Raw genomic sequence first — 14,701 nt, 5'->3', positions numbered from 1 at the left:
ACATTTGATATGCAGATCAAGTTTATGATCAAGACATGCCCAATTGTGATGAGAGCTCAATGGTTCAATGCCTGCAGTAGACTATGAAACTATCACCAAACCAGTTCTAGTGCTCGGTACTAGGGTGTGGGAATGAGGGGATTGCTCCAAAATTTGAACCGAATCCTTACCATTTGAATATAAATAAGTACCCTCTATGCAAACAGACCCATACAATTTGAATACAAGTACCCTCTATCCAAAAGCCTAGCAAGCGAATGTAATGAGTCCAGTTAAGTTCTGTATTAAATCTAGTCATCCTTCTTTCCAAAAAAAAAGGTCGCATAAACTTGCGTCAAATTATTGGTGAAACCTTGATAATTAAAATGTGAACTAAGAAGGATGAGTATTCTTGTACATGCAACATCAAGGATTCGTAAACAAAATAATAGAGTTTGTAGCGCTGAATGGATATAAGATGACAGACAAAGAAAGCAATGCACAATAACCTAAATAAAGGATGCCACTTTGTTTGTGATGGACAATTAGAGATGACAAACGACACACGAAGACAAAAATTGTTAGAGCACAAGCTTTGGGCATTGTAGATCAGGGAGCTCACCTGTGGAAGGCTTGAATGACAAACCAGTCTGAACCTATGTAGGAGATCTTGCACGGTGGCACCAAGCTAGAAGACATAAAAATCGAAGTATCCCAAAGACACATCAGTAGTCTAGACTCTGGAGCAAGAGACACCAATCAGAGGAAAATATCTTCAGTGCTGGCATTGATAGAGAACTACCCAAGTACTAACTGTTTGGTGGTAAGCGATAACAAACCTAAGAAGCAGCAGCGACAAACAGGAAGTAAACATTGCCAGAAGATATACTGGGTGACATAAGTTTAAAATCATAGAAAATAATTTGTTTTAACAGCTTCAGATTCCGCTGTGTTTTCTGGTAAACAGGGAAGGTGGTTTCTCACTAAACTTCATGTTTTTGAGTTCTGGAACAACTTCTTTTTGTTCTCTTTGTTTTCGGTAGACAAATCAGATCTAAGTAGATTTTTAGCAACACCAGAGTCGGCATAAAATTGTAAACTTATAAAAAAAAATTCTGGAATACATACAAGAAATATAGAATAAAAATGAAAAAGAAAAGCACACTTGGTTATTGGAGAGCTTGAGACCTACCGATTTAATCTGTTTTCATCATATCAAATAGCTCATTTGCCTTTGTTCTTAATTTCATTAACTCATCTTTTAAAAACAATCTTGAAGAGTGACAGCCATCTCAAAACTTAGCCAGCCATAGCACATTGCAATCAGTCTGCTAGTGCTAAATACTAAATAATTACATGTAGTTAGTGGCAGATCCAGAGCTACGAAGTAGGGGGCTCTCCCTCTTCTTCTCCCTTCTCCTCCTCTTTCTCTTCTTCCTCTTGCGTGCCCAAAAATTGAGAGGGGGGGGGGGGGGGGGCTTGGGGCTTGAGCCCCCTCGGCCCCTGTAGTCTGAATCAAAATAAGAACCCTTCTAGCATATTCTTGAAAGGCAACAACCTGAAGTGTGAGAAATTGATAGTTAATAATGCATCATTATCCTAAAATATTTTTTATTACTTCACTGGTCTAATAGCTAAGTTATCTGACCGAATAAGATGATCTGTTAAAGAAAAAACGAGCATCAATATAGCACAATTGACTACAAAATGAATTCATTCTGCTATGGAAAAAATATTCACCTATAGCTTAACACACTATGACACTAGTAAACTAAAAGAACCAAAAGTTGATCTAGGCTAATACACGAAATGCCCATATTCCAATCTAGAAGTAGTTGAATCAGGTCAACAATTTGGGAGTTATATGATTATCTGTTTGGTAAAGCAAACAGTGGCATCATCAAAAACCAGAAGATGCAAATATCCATAAAGCTTAAACTACATTCAAGCATGATTACAAAATACAAAAACAATAAAACCAATAGAATACACAAATTGGATGCCATGTTACAAAATTGCACAAGCTAGACATTCTAGTTAAGAACAAGGGTTTGCTGTGAATCTCTTGTAAAAATGAATTAAATAGGTTCTTTTACTTAGCATCTTACAGCATGGAAGCAAGATAATGCATTATCTTATTGAAGTACTAAAGAATTGCATTTATGCACGCACTTCTGTTTAATCAGGCAAACAAAACAGTAGAGCAGGATAGCATATTTGATCAAATTCCATTTGCACCGGCATGGCAGATCAGTGCCTAACTTACAGAGGTACATCCTCATCAAGCATTTCCAGACTCCTTTTCCTCTTCAGACCCCTCTTCATATAACATAGAATCTTTCCAATCAGTTTCAACTTCTACATTATTGTCTTCTCCAATATGTGGCATCATCAAACCCTTCCGGGGATAATAGTTCTTCCGCCCAAGCTCAATGATCCTGGTAGCCTCCTCCACCCTTGATGCAACAACTAATGCAGTCACTACCCCCTGCAGCACTGAACAATCCACTCTGCACTTCCTACTAAAGGTCTCATGGCAACAATTTATAGCACGATCAAGCTCCCCAGCCTCCACAAGAAGTGGCACGAGGGTATGAAATGTCCCCTTATTCGGCGCACATTCATTCTTTACCAAATCATCATATACCTTCTTGGCCTCATCCAACCTCCCTTCTTTGCAATACCCTCGAATCAGCTCATTGTAGGACACTGAATCAGGTTTTGGCCCATCCTTCTCCATCCTCTCAATCACAGCAGCTGCATCCTCGATCCTCCCTTCGGCAACCAAACCCCGCAACTTTGCATTGTAGCTCTTCGCGTCCGGCTCCAAATCCCACTCCTTCATCATGTCCCAGACTTTCTCGGCATCATTAAAGCGCCCATTGTTGATAAACCCGTTCAACAGCGTGTTGAAAGACACCTTATCGGGGGTAAGGCCGCACTTCTCCATGAGGGCAATGACATCAATGGCCGCCGAAAGGTCAGGCTTCTGGCATAGCGCGCTGATGAGTATGTTGTAAGAGTACACACTGGGCACAACGGTGGGGTGGGAGGCTGGGATCTCCTGGAACGCAGTGGCCAGCGCGTCGAACTCGCGGGCGTCGACGTAGGCGGCGAGGAGTGCATTGAAGGTCATGATGGACTTGTGCTGCGGGGGTAGGTCACGGAAGGTTGCGGCGGCGTGGGATGGCATAGAGGCGCGGCCGTAGAGGCGGACGAGGCGCGCAGCGAAGCCCTCGGTGGAGGCCTCGAGGAAGGGCTTCTGCGCGTCGATGATGGCCGTGACGGCATCGCGGCGGCCAAAGGAGGCGAGGCGGGACACGACCACCTCGTACACGCGGTGCCGGTCGCGGAAGCGCGCGGACGCGGTCGACGCGGCGACGAACTCCGACACCAGCTTGTCCGGATCGCGCTCCCGGAAGAGGTTCTTCAGGATTTTGCTGAGGGGCTTCCGGCGCTTGCGGTCCGAGTTGGGTTTCGCCTCCTCGCCGGCGGGTGCTTTGGGGGTCAGCGCAGGCTTGGGCGTGGTTGGTTGGGCCCTTGACGATGACGAGTAGAAGATGCACGACAGGCGGCGCGCGCGGGAGGAGGCAGCGGCCGCAGCGGGGGTGGCCATGGGCGCAACGCGACGGCGGGTGGGGTTTGCGGCGACAGGTGGGAGGCGCAGGGTTTTGCTGCGGAGCCATATGCGGGCCCCTTGATTTTTGCTTCCACATAGCCAGCCCACCAACGTGCTTGAGCAGGCCAAAGTCGGGCCCATATAGCAGGAGAGGTCGGCCCATAAAGGTAGAAAGGTCAGCCCATGTTTTTTCTTTTTTTTTCTAATCCTTGTGATTAATCATGAGGTACTAGGTTTATGATTTTGTGTGTTTCAACGTATTAAAGGAATTAATTCAACATTTTTTAAAACTTAGTTCAAAATTGTGCAAGAACTATTTCAATAGGCGCAACTCGAAAATATATCATCGAACATTTCAAATATCCTAGAGGAACAATCCAAAATATAACAAAGAACAATGAAATTTCATTGCTGGAATAATCCAAGATATATCACGAAAATATGAATTTTCAATACTAGAGGAAGATCCAAAGTAAACAACAAAATGATGAATTTTCACAGCCGGAACAATCCAAAATATACCACGGAACAACTCAGAATGCTGCGGGAACAATACAATTAGGTTATGGTAACAATAAATATATTGCAGAACAATTCAAAGTAACAACAAGAATAATAAAAAATATCATAGTAACACCTTGAATACGGTACCTGTGTTGCGCAACCTATAGCATTCCCGGGATTCCTCGCCTAATCGGCCGGGAAAGTGTTAACCCAGACCAGCCCACCGCAACCAACCCAAAAAGGCCCCGAAGGTAACGCCCGATTCACTACTCGGCCGCGCTCCTGACTGACCCGCGCCGGCCATGGATGGGCATGTCCGGCGGCTGCTGAACCGCGTATCGATCGCCCTGTCGGCCGTCGCCACCGCCGCGCTACTGCACCTGTTCCGCCACTCGTCCTCCTCCTGCTTCGCGGGCGGCGGGTCTCCCACATACGCGTTCCTACCGCTGGTGCCCTTCCCCCGCACCTCCTGCGATGCCGCGTCGCGCCGCGTCGTCGATCCCGACCTTCGCCTCGCCAAGCTCCGGACCTCCCCGCGCTGGCGCCTCCGGAGCGCGTCCCTATCTGCTGCCGTGTTCGTTCCGCTCCGCCGCCGAAGCCTCCTCGGCGACTCCTCCCGCGTCCTATGCGTCGCCGCGGGAGCGGGGCAGGCCGTGGACGCGCTCCACGCGGCCGGCGTCGGGGACGTTACGGGCGTCGATATCGTCGACTTCCTTCCACTCGTACGCCGAGCGGACCCGCACAACCTCCCGTTCTTCGACGGCGCCTTCGACATTGTGCTCTCCAACGACCCGGGGGCGCTCACCAGCGCGCTCTTCCCGTCCCGCTTCGCTGCCGAGATCGAGCGCACAACCCGCCGCGGTGGCGCGATTGCGCTCGCCGTCGACCGGCACATCGACCTGTCCACCGTCGGTCACATCTTCAGGAAGTCGCGCATCGTTGAGGTGAGCAATGCTACCCTGGATGGCTCCGTGGTGAACATCATCATCTTGCGAAGTAAAGGAACCAAGTCCCATTGATTCAATTGTCATTCTTTTCATGCAGTGTTCGTATTATTATTCTATTTTATTATTTTTAGCTTCGATCTTAGGAAAAGGATATGCGTGAGTAAACTTATCAATGCAGGTTCTTTCAATTTTATTATTCGATTCTTGTCAGAGTTAGTCTTATCATATATGGTTCGGACATAGTATGAAGTTGTAAGTATAACAACTACAAAAGATGTATAAAAACCTCCAATTCCAACTGAGCACTGCGGACCGAAAATCATATCTTAAACTCTAAAAGCAGAGAAGATTATGTCCAATCTCACAAGTCAGAATACCCTCCCTTTTCTTGATTTGCTTGTTTGCTAAATATTTTGATTATGCTACATGCGCTACAAGCCTACAATAATGGTCTCATTCATGTGCCACGGTTTTACTATTACATGTTTCCTACACTACAATAGCCTTAGATCAATGCACCTTACATGCCACCTGTGAGTTTAGCGTTTGGGTTAGGGTCTAGGGCTTCACCGGGCCAGGGGGTATTAGAGGGAGAAGAAGAGGAAGAGAGAGAGAGAGAGAGAGAGAGAGAGAGGTGGATGAGCCTCCTACTTGGCTACTCTGCATCTGCCACTGTTTAGAGGGATGTCGAGGCAGCAGCGAGGTGGTGTGGTGAGAGGGGATGGCGATAGGGAGGCAAGGGGATGTCCTGACACTGCAGGTTAGCAAGGTGGGGGACGGCGGTGGCGGATTTGGCCATGGAGACGATGGAGGTGAGTGCGGTGGGAGAGCGAGCCAAGAGGCGACCATGTCTTCAAGGTGAGGAGAGCATGGTGCTAGCATTTTGCGGAAGAAGAAAGGACGCTATGAAGCCGAAAGGTCACTGGCCATCCGATGCACATCCGACGGACACAACAGTTGCGTGATTAATACCATCTCCCTTACTTATGTTTAGTGTTTGAGAAATCTTGACAGAGCTTGGTAGTTTGCTCCCTCTACAATGTCGTCCAGTTCTATCTTCTAGTTAACCATTAGCAACTTAGGAGTTCTGGATTGGCCTAATCAACTCAACTGCAAAAACTTACTACGATGCAATTTGTGTTATTTCACATTTGAGTGTCGGACCCCACATGTCAGGCACATCTCTTTTCTTCTCTCATACACTCTGGTCCCATGAGCAGGGGCGGAGACAGAGGACGGGCAGGAGCCTGGCCCCCTTATGCTTATGTTATATATAGAGACAACCTTGGCACAAGGGATTTTATCCTGTGGTATCGATGGCACACAAGTCACCTCTAGTTCACATTAGAGCTCCACAAAGGATATGCTCCCGGTCAGTAAGTCTCTTCCGATCACAGCTCTTGAGATACCAAGTCATCAAGATAATGCCTCAATCATGATGAGCCACCCATGCGAGGTCTCACTACTAACCTCTCTTCCGGTCATTTATGCGTCATCTTCACTTCGGTGCTTTAGTCACAAAGATAAGGGCATCTGCGTCCTTGCACAATCTTCTTACCGTCGTTCCACACTAAATCAGAGGGTCAACAAGTTACCGGCAAGTTAGCAAGACTTCAAGGCACCAGTGTACCTCTCGGTATATGGTTGGATCACTCTTTGATCCACTCTCTAGGTTGCAGCACATAGCAACACTTCTTTCTAGGCCTATAAGCACTAATCACTCTCTAATGGTGTGCTTAATCACCTTGTATGAACACTTTTAGCACGTTAATGGCTTGGATATCTTCTCAAGTGTATATGAGATTCTCTGGACTCCAGCACCTTCAAATGATTGACTGAGTGAGTATATATATCTTCAAACCCACGAACTAGCCGTTGCTCCAACGACTCAATTTTACTACGAACACCAGACAATCCGGTGACAACAGTAGTACAAGCATCGGACCATCTGATGCGTACATAAGTAGATACTAGCCGTTAGAACCCCACTTAAATACATTCTGAACACATGACATTCTAGTGTAACTGCAACTCTATCACCAGATTATCCGATAAGTAGACTTAAGCCTGACCGAGCCAATCTCTTCACTTCTGGAAAATACTTTGTTGTTATCATTCCTTCATCTCTAGACATTCCAGTGTGTACAACACTATCTTCTGGGAATTCTCATACACTCTGTTAAATACTCTGGTGTGCATATTTGCTTTATCACCGGATCATCCGGTGCCTTAATCTTTTGTGTTCAATAGTTGCAACCTTCTTTACAACAAATGCTCTGGTGCATACAAACCTTAAACATCAGACCTTTCGGTGAGGTCTTTATTTTTCTCTTTTGAGTAAAAACTCTCTGATGTGTATAGCCTTCTAATCATCGGACCACCTGGTGAGTTCAATAGTCTCTAGACAAAATACTCCGGTGAGTGCAAACTCCTCTGCACCAGATTATTCGGTGAGAACAATTTCTTTAAGACTTGTCCAATTCAATTTAAATTTTGTCCTAGCTTTGACGGCTTTTTCATGTATTGCATCCATGAGACATACTAACATATATTCTTGACAAATATGTTATCCTAATGACTATGTTATCATTAATCACCAAAATCATAATTATAGTCTAATAGAGTCATTTTCGTTATATCGTCCTTAAATAGATGTCGTTTTAGGAACTTGATTTTATTCTCAAATAGATGTTATTTTAGGTTTTCAAGATGGTGTTTTACTAGAGTGTCTATATTAAAGGCTATTGGAAAGTGAATTTTCAATTCAATTAATATGGTGGATTGGTGACTTATGTGCCATTGATTGAATGTGGAAGAAACTAAGAGGAGTAAATATATCATGCATAAATATTGCAACCTTGTTCAATGTTGTATTTTTTTTACCAGCACAACAAACCTCTGTTGGTTGTCTATAGGCTCAAACTTGTCGCTTAAAGGCTTAAAGGGGTAAAAATGCATCCATGAACCATCATAGGGGAAACCAGCTGGTATTGCTAGTTTTTGAGTTCTGGAACAACTTCTTTTTGTTCTCTTTGTTTTCGGTAGACAAATCAGATCTAAGTAGATTTTTAGCAACACCAGAGTCAGCATAAAATTGTAAACTTATAAAAAAAATTCTGGAATACATACAAGCAAGTAGGTCCCTGCTCTCCAATGCATCGATCACTATTGTTAGCAACGGCCCAAAACCTAGAGCATTAATGGCCGCACGATGTCCATCCGTGAGCAACTGGATCATGAACACCACGTTACAAGGGTTGCACCTGGCATTGAGTCTAGGAGACCCTTTCATGCCCTTGCTTCGACGAGGAGGGCCTATAACACAAAAAGGCCAATGTATTTACTAATAGGCAGTACAAAGTTTATATGTATGCATGCAGAATAATTTAGGGTCTTGTTACCTCCATTTTGCTGTCGGAGTCGTCAAGCTGCAAGTTCATATAACTAGTGATCAATAAACTATAACAAGGTATTTTCAATTGGGAAGAAATGTATTTACAAGCACGAGTACCTTTGTCTCTTCATGGTTTGAGGATGGTGGCACTTGGGCTAACGGAGAGAGGTGTGGTGTTGTACGCTGCTTCTTCAAGCTTGGGGGCGTTCTTGTATTGGGAAAAGATCTGTGAGCCTTCGGACGTACGGCACAGTCTCGGGCAACCACATAGTTCTTTCTCTTGGTGATGCGTGGATAAGTGTGCGTCTTCTTCTGAAGGTGTGCAACAGTAGGATCCATGAAATCATCATCGTCTGTGTCATCGATGACGACCTTCCTTTTCTGTTGGACTAGCTTCTTCCCGGCATCGCGGGCTGCAGGCTTGAGAATGTACAAGGAACTGCAGCCATCGATGAAGCAAGAGTGGTCGGGTTGGCCTGCACGTTGACTAGATCTTTGCCAGTGGACACTGGCAGTGGGTTAGGCAATGGCTCCTCACCATGAACCAGGGAAGGAACCGTGCCACGATCAGCATCAGTGACATGACCTCCACCTGTGGGATGCGCAAATGCCTGATCATCAGCATCCCCCACCTCCTGACCCGAATCAACATCCTCTCCAAGATCATCTGGAGCAACCAGAATAGAGTCAACGTCGATGGATGGCAGAGGTACATCAGTTGAGCGTGGCATAGGCACGCCTTGAACAATAGCACCGACCATTACAGCCATTGCAGGTGCCGCTGGATTAGCGCGAGGGAGTGCAATCTCATAGCGCTCTTGGGTGTTTTTGATTATCAATTGACTAGGGTTATTAGGCACCCTATCCACTGATCTTTGGACATTATCCATTCTGCACATGAACAAAAACAAAGCAAGATGACAGATCAAAACAAACTGTAGAGACAAAAATCATATGGTTTTTGTGAATATAGGATCAAACTATTACAATTTAAATCCCCCAACCGTGGCTTGCCTTTGGCACTAGAAAAAGATGACTCCGGCTACCCGATTATAATGTCTTTCTAAAAAAGGATCAACTACATCTACAATACAAATGGGGCATTCGAGATTGTCGGGGGTGGAAATGCTGGAATTCATCGGTCATTCGAGGGTTACCTTGCGGCGCTAGAATGACTCGCCGGGAGCCAAGTGCGGACCACCAATGACTAAGTTGATGCAGTCACTGGCGTTGCTACTGTAGCCACGATAGGCTCCTTGTCGGAATCTTCGTTGTGGAGCCCGAGTTGAATCGGAATGGATGTGAGGAGGATCGAGCTCGACGGTGGGCAGTGCAGGAGAAGACAACGGCCGCGAGAAGTTGTAGCCGCCGCTATCGCCTAGACGAGGAGGTCACGCGTGGGGTTTAGGAATGGGGAGCAGGAGTGACTCGTGATGAATCCGGAAAGAAGACCGCCGCTTGACATCCCTAGGCCCTCGGTCTCACCTGTATAACCAAAATCATGGAAAAAATCACGTGATAAATCTGGAAAATCCAAATTGTAATAATGGTGTATGCAAATATGAAAATGCAAAAACCCATGACTTGTGGTTTTCCTTGTATACAATTGAATTCAAAATTGTAGTCACATTGTTGACATATGGTTTTCCTTGTAAAATCTAATACTTCTTACTAATACATGAAGATTCCTTTTAGTAGAAAATGATGCATTGTATTTACGAAAATTAAATTAGCAAAAGATAATTATTGGTTCATGCATTCGAAAATGTTTTCAAAATGAAAGTGACAAATATTGGTACATGCATGAAACCAAAAAAATGGTTACTAGAATTATATATAATGGTTTTTATGTTCTAATGGAACAACTTTTATGAGTTGAGGTCAATTGAACCTTTGGCAAACCAATATGTCAATTGCAAAAAATAGTGAACTTTTCAAACTTTATGGCTCATAAAGATTGCTGGTAATTTTTGTCAAAAAAATATTGAACTTTTGCAAAAAATTTCTTGATGAATTAAACTATTTATAGGTATAAGCAAATATATTTATAAACATGACATAGTATTCATAGTCATGCTTATTTGTGCGTGGCTAACTGGTCCGGTTTTGTGTGGGAAATTGGACCGTGAGGTTTTGGAGAAGGGGGGTTCGGCCGATTCTGGTTTGATGGTGGCGGTTTAGTTAGGTTGGTGGGGTGGTGGGAGGCTGGCTCGTTCAGTTGGGTATTCCATACTCAGGGGATGGTATTGTATATATATATATATATACACACACACGGTAGTGTTATTCTACACCCATCCGGCCCAGCCCACCCCACCACAGGAGGCTACCAGCCCAGCCCGCCCGTGTGCAACCAATGCATACCACGTGTCACGTTGACCGCGCCAGCCAACCAGTGTGCACAACATGGCGTGCCAGTTCCGCCCTGCCTGTGCGGGCCCTCGTGCTAGCCAGTCATGTGTCCCACGCCCGCACAACTACTGATTACTGGGGGCATGACCAACTACTGAGAACTACTAAAAAACTACTAAAAAACTACTAACACTACTTAATAAACTACTGATACTACTAGCAACTACTAACAAATACTAGCACAAACTACTGATACTACTCAACAAACTACTGATGCTATTGGCAACTACTGGCACAAACTACTGAACAATATTATTATTACTTGGAACTATTAAATATTAAACTACCGATGACTACCGACAATTTAATAACTACTGAAGCATCCAAATCATAGTAAATTTTTACTACTGAGCATTACTTAACTACTAAATAAAAACTACTTTATACTATTGAACTACTAAACTACTGAACTCTAGTGAGCACTATTGGACTACTAAAATATTAAACACTATTGAGTAACTTCAGGTCCCCTATTAGACTATTAAACTACTGGACGCGTGGTGCACGGGCATAGGAGCGAGCATGCACACAGGGCTCGAGTGGTTGTAGAGACACGTGGCACGCGACGCAAGCGTGTCGGTCGATGCGGCACGAGTGCATGGCGTGAGCTGCGGGGACATGTGGCGTGCGGGCCGTAGGGTGTGCAAGGTGCGGAGCCTGGTAGTTGAGCTGATTGGGTTGGGTCTAGGTGTAGGATATATATGTGTGTAATTAGTACCATATAAAAACTAAATAACTTAAGATCTAATTGGTATTCAAGCTCATTTTATCTACTATATATATGTTTAGAGTATTATGTCTTGTTTCGGAACACATTTCAGATATTAGATGTCATCAACTATAATTTACTATACATGGTTATTGTGAATGCATCTAAATGAAATGTTTTTTCTTGTCAAACTTTATCAATTTTAAAGTGTTTGTCCTTAATGGTTATAATTTATATTACATTACTCTACTCTTTATTGACCTGAGATCTAGTTATTGTTACTTGTAGACGTTTTATAACAATTTCTATGGTAAACCAATATTGAACTAAAAAAAGCAATATCAAGATGTTAAATAGATAGCTATCATTATCTATTATAGAAAAGATGATACATTTGTTATTGTGAGCGAATTTGTGTATGAATAAGAAAAATGATGTTTTAAACTAATCATGAACTATGGATTCATCGCAACACCTATATTTTGTTTTTCTAAAAAATAGAAAATATATTAACCGATATTAAGAGAAAATTATGTTTTTTACAATGATCAATTTAATAGCTTCCAGAACCAATTCAAATTTGTCTTTTCTCGACCCCCTATCCCTGCTCTTGCCCACTAGTCATTTCTTTCGTACTCTTCCCCGTTCCTTCTCTCTTACACCAGCGATTGCTGCAGTCACGAGGCCGGCAAGTCCGTTGTTCCATCAGGACCTCTTGTACCTAGGTCATGCATGTGTGCAATTGAACATAGGCAAGGACAGACGCGGTGTGTGCTAGCCGTGCCCCTAACTAGCCACGTGTCTCGTGATGCACAGCTACTGGCTACAGGGGGGGTGACCGGCTACTGAGAACTACTTAAAAACTACTAGTACTACTAAATAAACTACTGATACTATTGACAACTACTAACACTAGTGGCACAAACTACTAATAAAAAACTACTAACACTACTCAACAAACTACCGATACTACTAGCAACTACCGAACGCTTTTATTATGACTTAAAACTATTGAATATTAAACTAATGACAATTTAATAACCACTGAAGCATCTAAATCATAGTAAATTTTTACTACTGAGCACTATTTGACTACTAAACAAAAACTACTAAGCACTATTGGATTACTAAACTACGAAACAATACTGAGCACTACTAGGCTACTACTGCAATTCCCTATTAAGATGTTTGATCTTAGGGCTATTGATCTTGTCTAAAAGAATTAGTTCTAACAATCATATGACTTGTCCATAAGATCAAACAGGTATGTCGCTCATGCAAATTATAACATTAATATGAATATGAATTGTGTGAAATGTGTGATAATTACATTTTCAGCAATTATAACATTAATATGAATTAACAATATAAATCATTAGTGTACAACAGCTGAACATGAAGCTCTTATTATAGGACTCTAAAGTAAGGCATTCATAAAGAGGACAGAAAATAATTTATAGACAGAAATCACCGAGTATGTGCAACACAATAATCCACCAGATAGATGCAGCATAAGCTCACTGGTTGATGCTAATCTGAAAGTTAAGTATGAACCTACAACCATGGCAAGGACTGTGTATATTGCACAGGGCAAGAACCTGTTCAGCTGTTCTTATTGATAGCTACACCGTGCAAGAGAAAAGCAAGTCCTTGAGACAAAATAAAGCAAACTTGTAAACAGCTCGAGGTCCACTATGGGTGGGAAGAATGCAAAATCTTTAAACTAAGAGTAAATGAAATGTGAATACTGAAAGACAAGTGAATGCTTGGTATTTTCTTAAACTGGAATAGCAGAAATTCAAGCCAGATTAATTGGAACAACACCCAACCATTCGTTCATAAGGTATCCACCCGTAGGGCCAATGAGCCGATGCAAAGGAATTCATATGAAGGAAATAATGAAGTCCAGAAACAAAACGGTGGAGCTGTTTGTTAGTATTAAGTTAGTTTATGAAAGCTTTTCCTTTTCTCAACTGGCTAGTAAGATGTTTAGCCTTTCAGATTTTAGTCATGCATCAAACATCAAGTCTATTGGAACTAATTTTTACCTAGCTTCAGTTGCTAGATAACCATGTGTAATAACAAGCATTGAGGACAGATAAACCAAGTTAGAAAATACATGAGGCTACTCAAAGCACACGTTCATTCTACGGGATTGCATAGGAATGCTAAATTATGGAACCTGATTCACCTAATACTATCTTTAGGCAGTAAAATGAAGTACATAGACTAACCAAAATTCTTAATATGTTTAACTAATCCGATCTTCACAGAAGAAAATCAAAATGGATTATATTGAAACAGTAATACCGTACAAATGTTAAAGAGCGCAAGTTCTCTCTCCGGCACGTTTGGCTTCGCAACTACGCCCTCAGGCTCCATAGTGACAAGATCATAAACCTACATACAGACGTTAAAAACCGTTCTCAGATTCTGCAGGCAAGCAACGAATAGTTGATGGCTGATCAACGAATAATATGAATATGAATTGTGTGAAATGTGTGATAATTACATTTTCAGCAATTATAACATTAATATGAATTAACAATATAAATCATTACTGTACAACAGATTCCAAACCAATTGAGAAAAAAAAAACTCACATACAGCTAAAGGTACAGCGCCTCCACCCCAATGGATCAGGCCATCGTCCACAATGGAGCAGCTAATCTTCTTGTACAGCTCATACAGTACCTCCATCTTGTTCCAGAGTCGATCACCTGAGCATGATCTGGAAGGGAGAAAGGAACAGAGAATGAAATTTGTTGGCTACTTCTTTGAGAAAAGAAAGTCAAGAATGTGTACTCGCTGATCGAGACCACCTCGCGAGGGGGCCGGAGGATGTGTACTCACCGAGGCCGCCGTGGTGCTACCCTCGACGCGGAGGTACTTATAGGGGGCGCTAAGAAGCTGGAGGATGGAGCTGGCGGTTGCGGTTGGGGCGCTGTGCTAGGCGGTGTTTCTGGGTAGGGTGGGGGCGGAAAAAGCGGGCGGGGTTTGCTGCGGAGAAGCCCAGAGAGGGTCTGGCGGCAGCGGGGTCTCCTCCATGGGACCACTCGACGGCGGGGAATCCGGAGCGGCTATTGCGGAGAAGCCCAGAGCGGCTGTGGCGGGTGCTGCGGAGAAGCCTGGGGCGG

General features: G+C 43.5%; 2 protein-coding genes across 4 annotated transcripts; one reads left to right on the top strand and one right to left on the bottom strand.

Moving 5' to 3' along the window:
• Positions 1-1,103: 1,103 nt before the first annotated feature.
• LOC133922202 (small ribosomal subunit protein mS78 (rPPR3a)-like) lies at positions 1,104-3,650 on the bottom strand. 3 transcript variants are annotated; one of them, XR_009910415.1, is made up of 2 exons: positions 2,152-3,650; positions 1,104-1,537 (listed from the first exon to the last, which is right to left on the bottom strand). XR_009910415.1 is itself a non-coding variant. In XM_062367429.1 (2 exons), exon 1 carries the CDS (start codon positions 3,593-3,595, stop codon positions 2,261-2,263), a length of 1,335 nt encoding a protein of 444 aa, XP_062223413.1. In that variant the 5' UTR covers positions 3,596-3,650; the 3' UTR covers positions 1,105-1,537; positions 2,246-2,260. The 3 variants fall into 3 exon arrangements, 2 of the variants coding, with proteins under 2 accessions (XP_062223413.1, XP_062223403.1); XM_062367429.1 differs by having other exon boundaries at positions 1,105-1,537; positions 2,246-3,650; XM_062367419.1 differs by having other exon boundaries at positions 1,106-1,537; positions 2,242-3,650.
• Positions 3,651-4,312: 662 nt separating this feature from the next.
• LOC133889944 (uncharacterized) lies at positions 4,313-5,637 on the top strand. The gene has a single exon (XM_062330371.1). The coding sequence runs from the start codon at positions 4,405-4,407 to the stop codon at positions 5,119-5,121; it is 717 nt and encodes a 238-aa protein (XP_062186355.1). The 5' UTR covers positions 4,313-4,404; the 3' UTR covers positions 5,122-5,637.
• Positions 5,638-14,701: the final 9,064 nt, after the last annotated feature.

This window comes from Phragmites australis, chromosome 1 (assembly GCF_958298935.1).
Source record: "Phragmites australis chromosome 1, lpPhrAust1.1, whole genome shotgun sequence".
Lineage (NCBI taxonomy): Eukaryota > Viridiplantae > Streptophyta > Magnoliopsida > Poales > Poaceae > Phragmites > Phragmites australis.
Note: the sequence above shows the minus strand (reverse complement) of the source record. Positions and strands in the feature narration are given on the sequence as shown.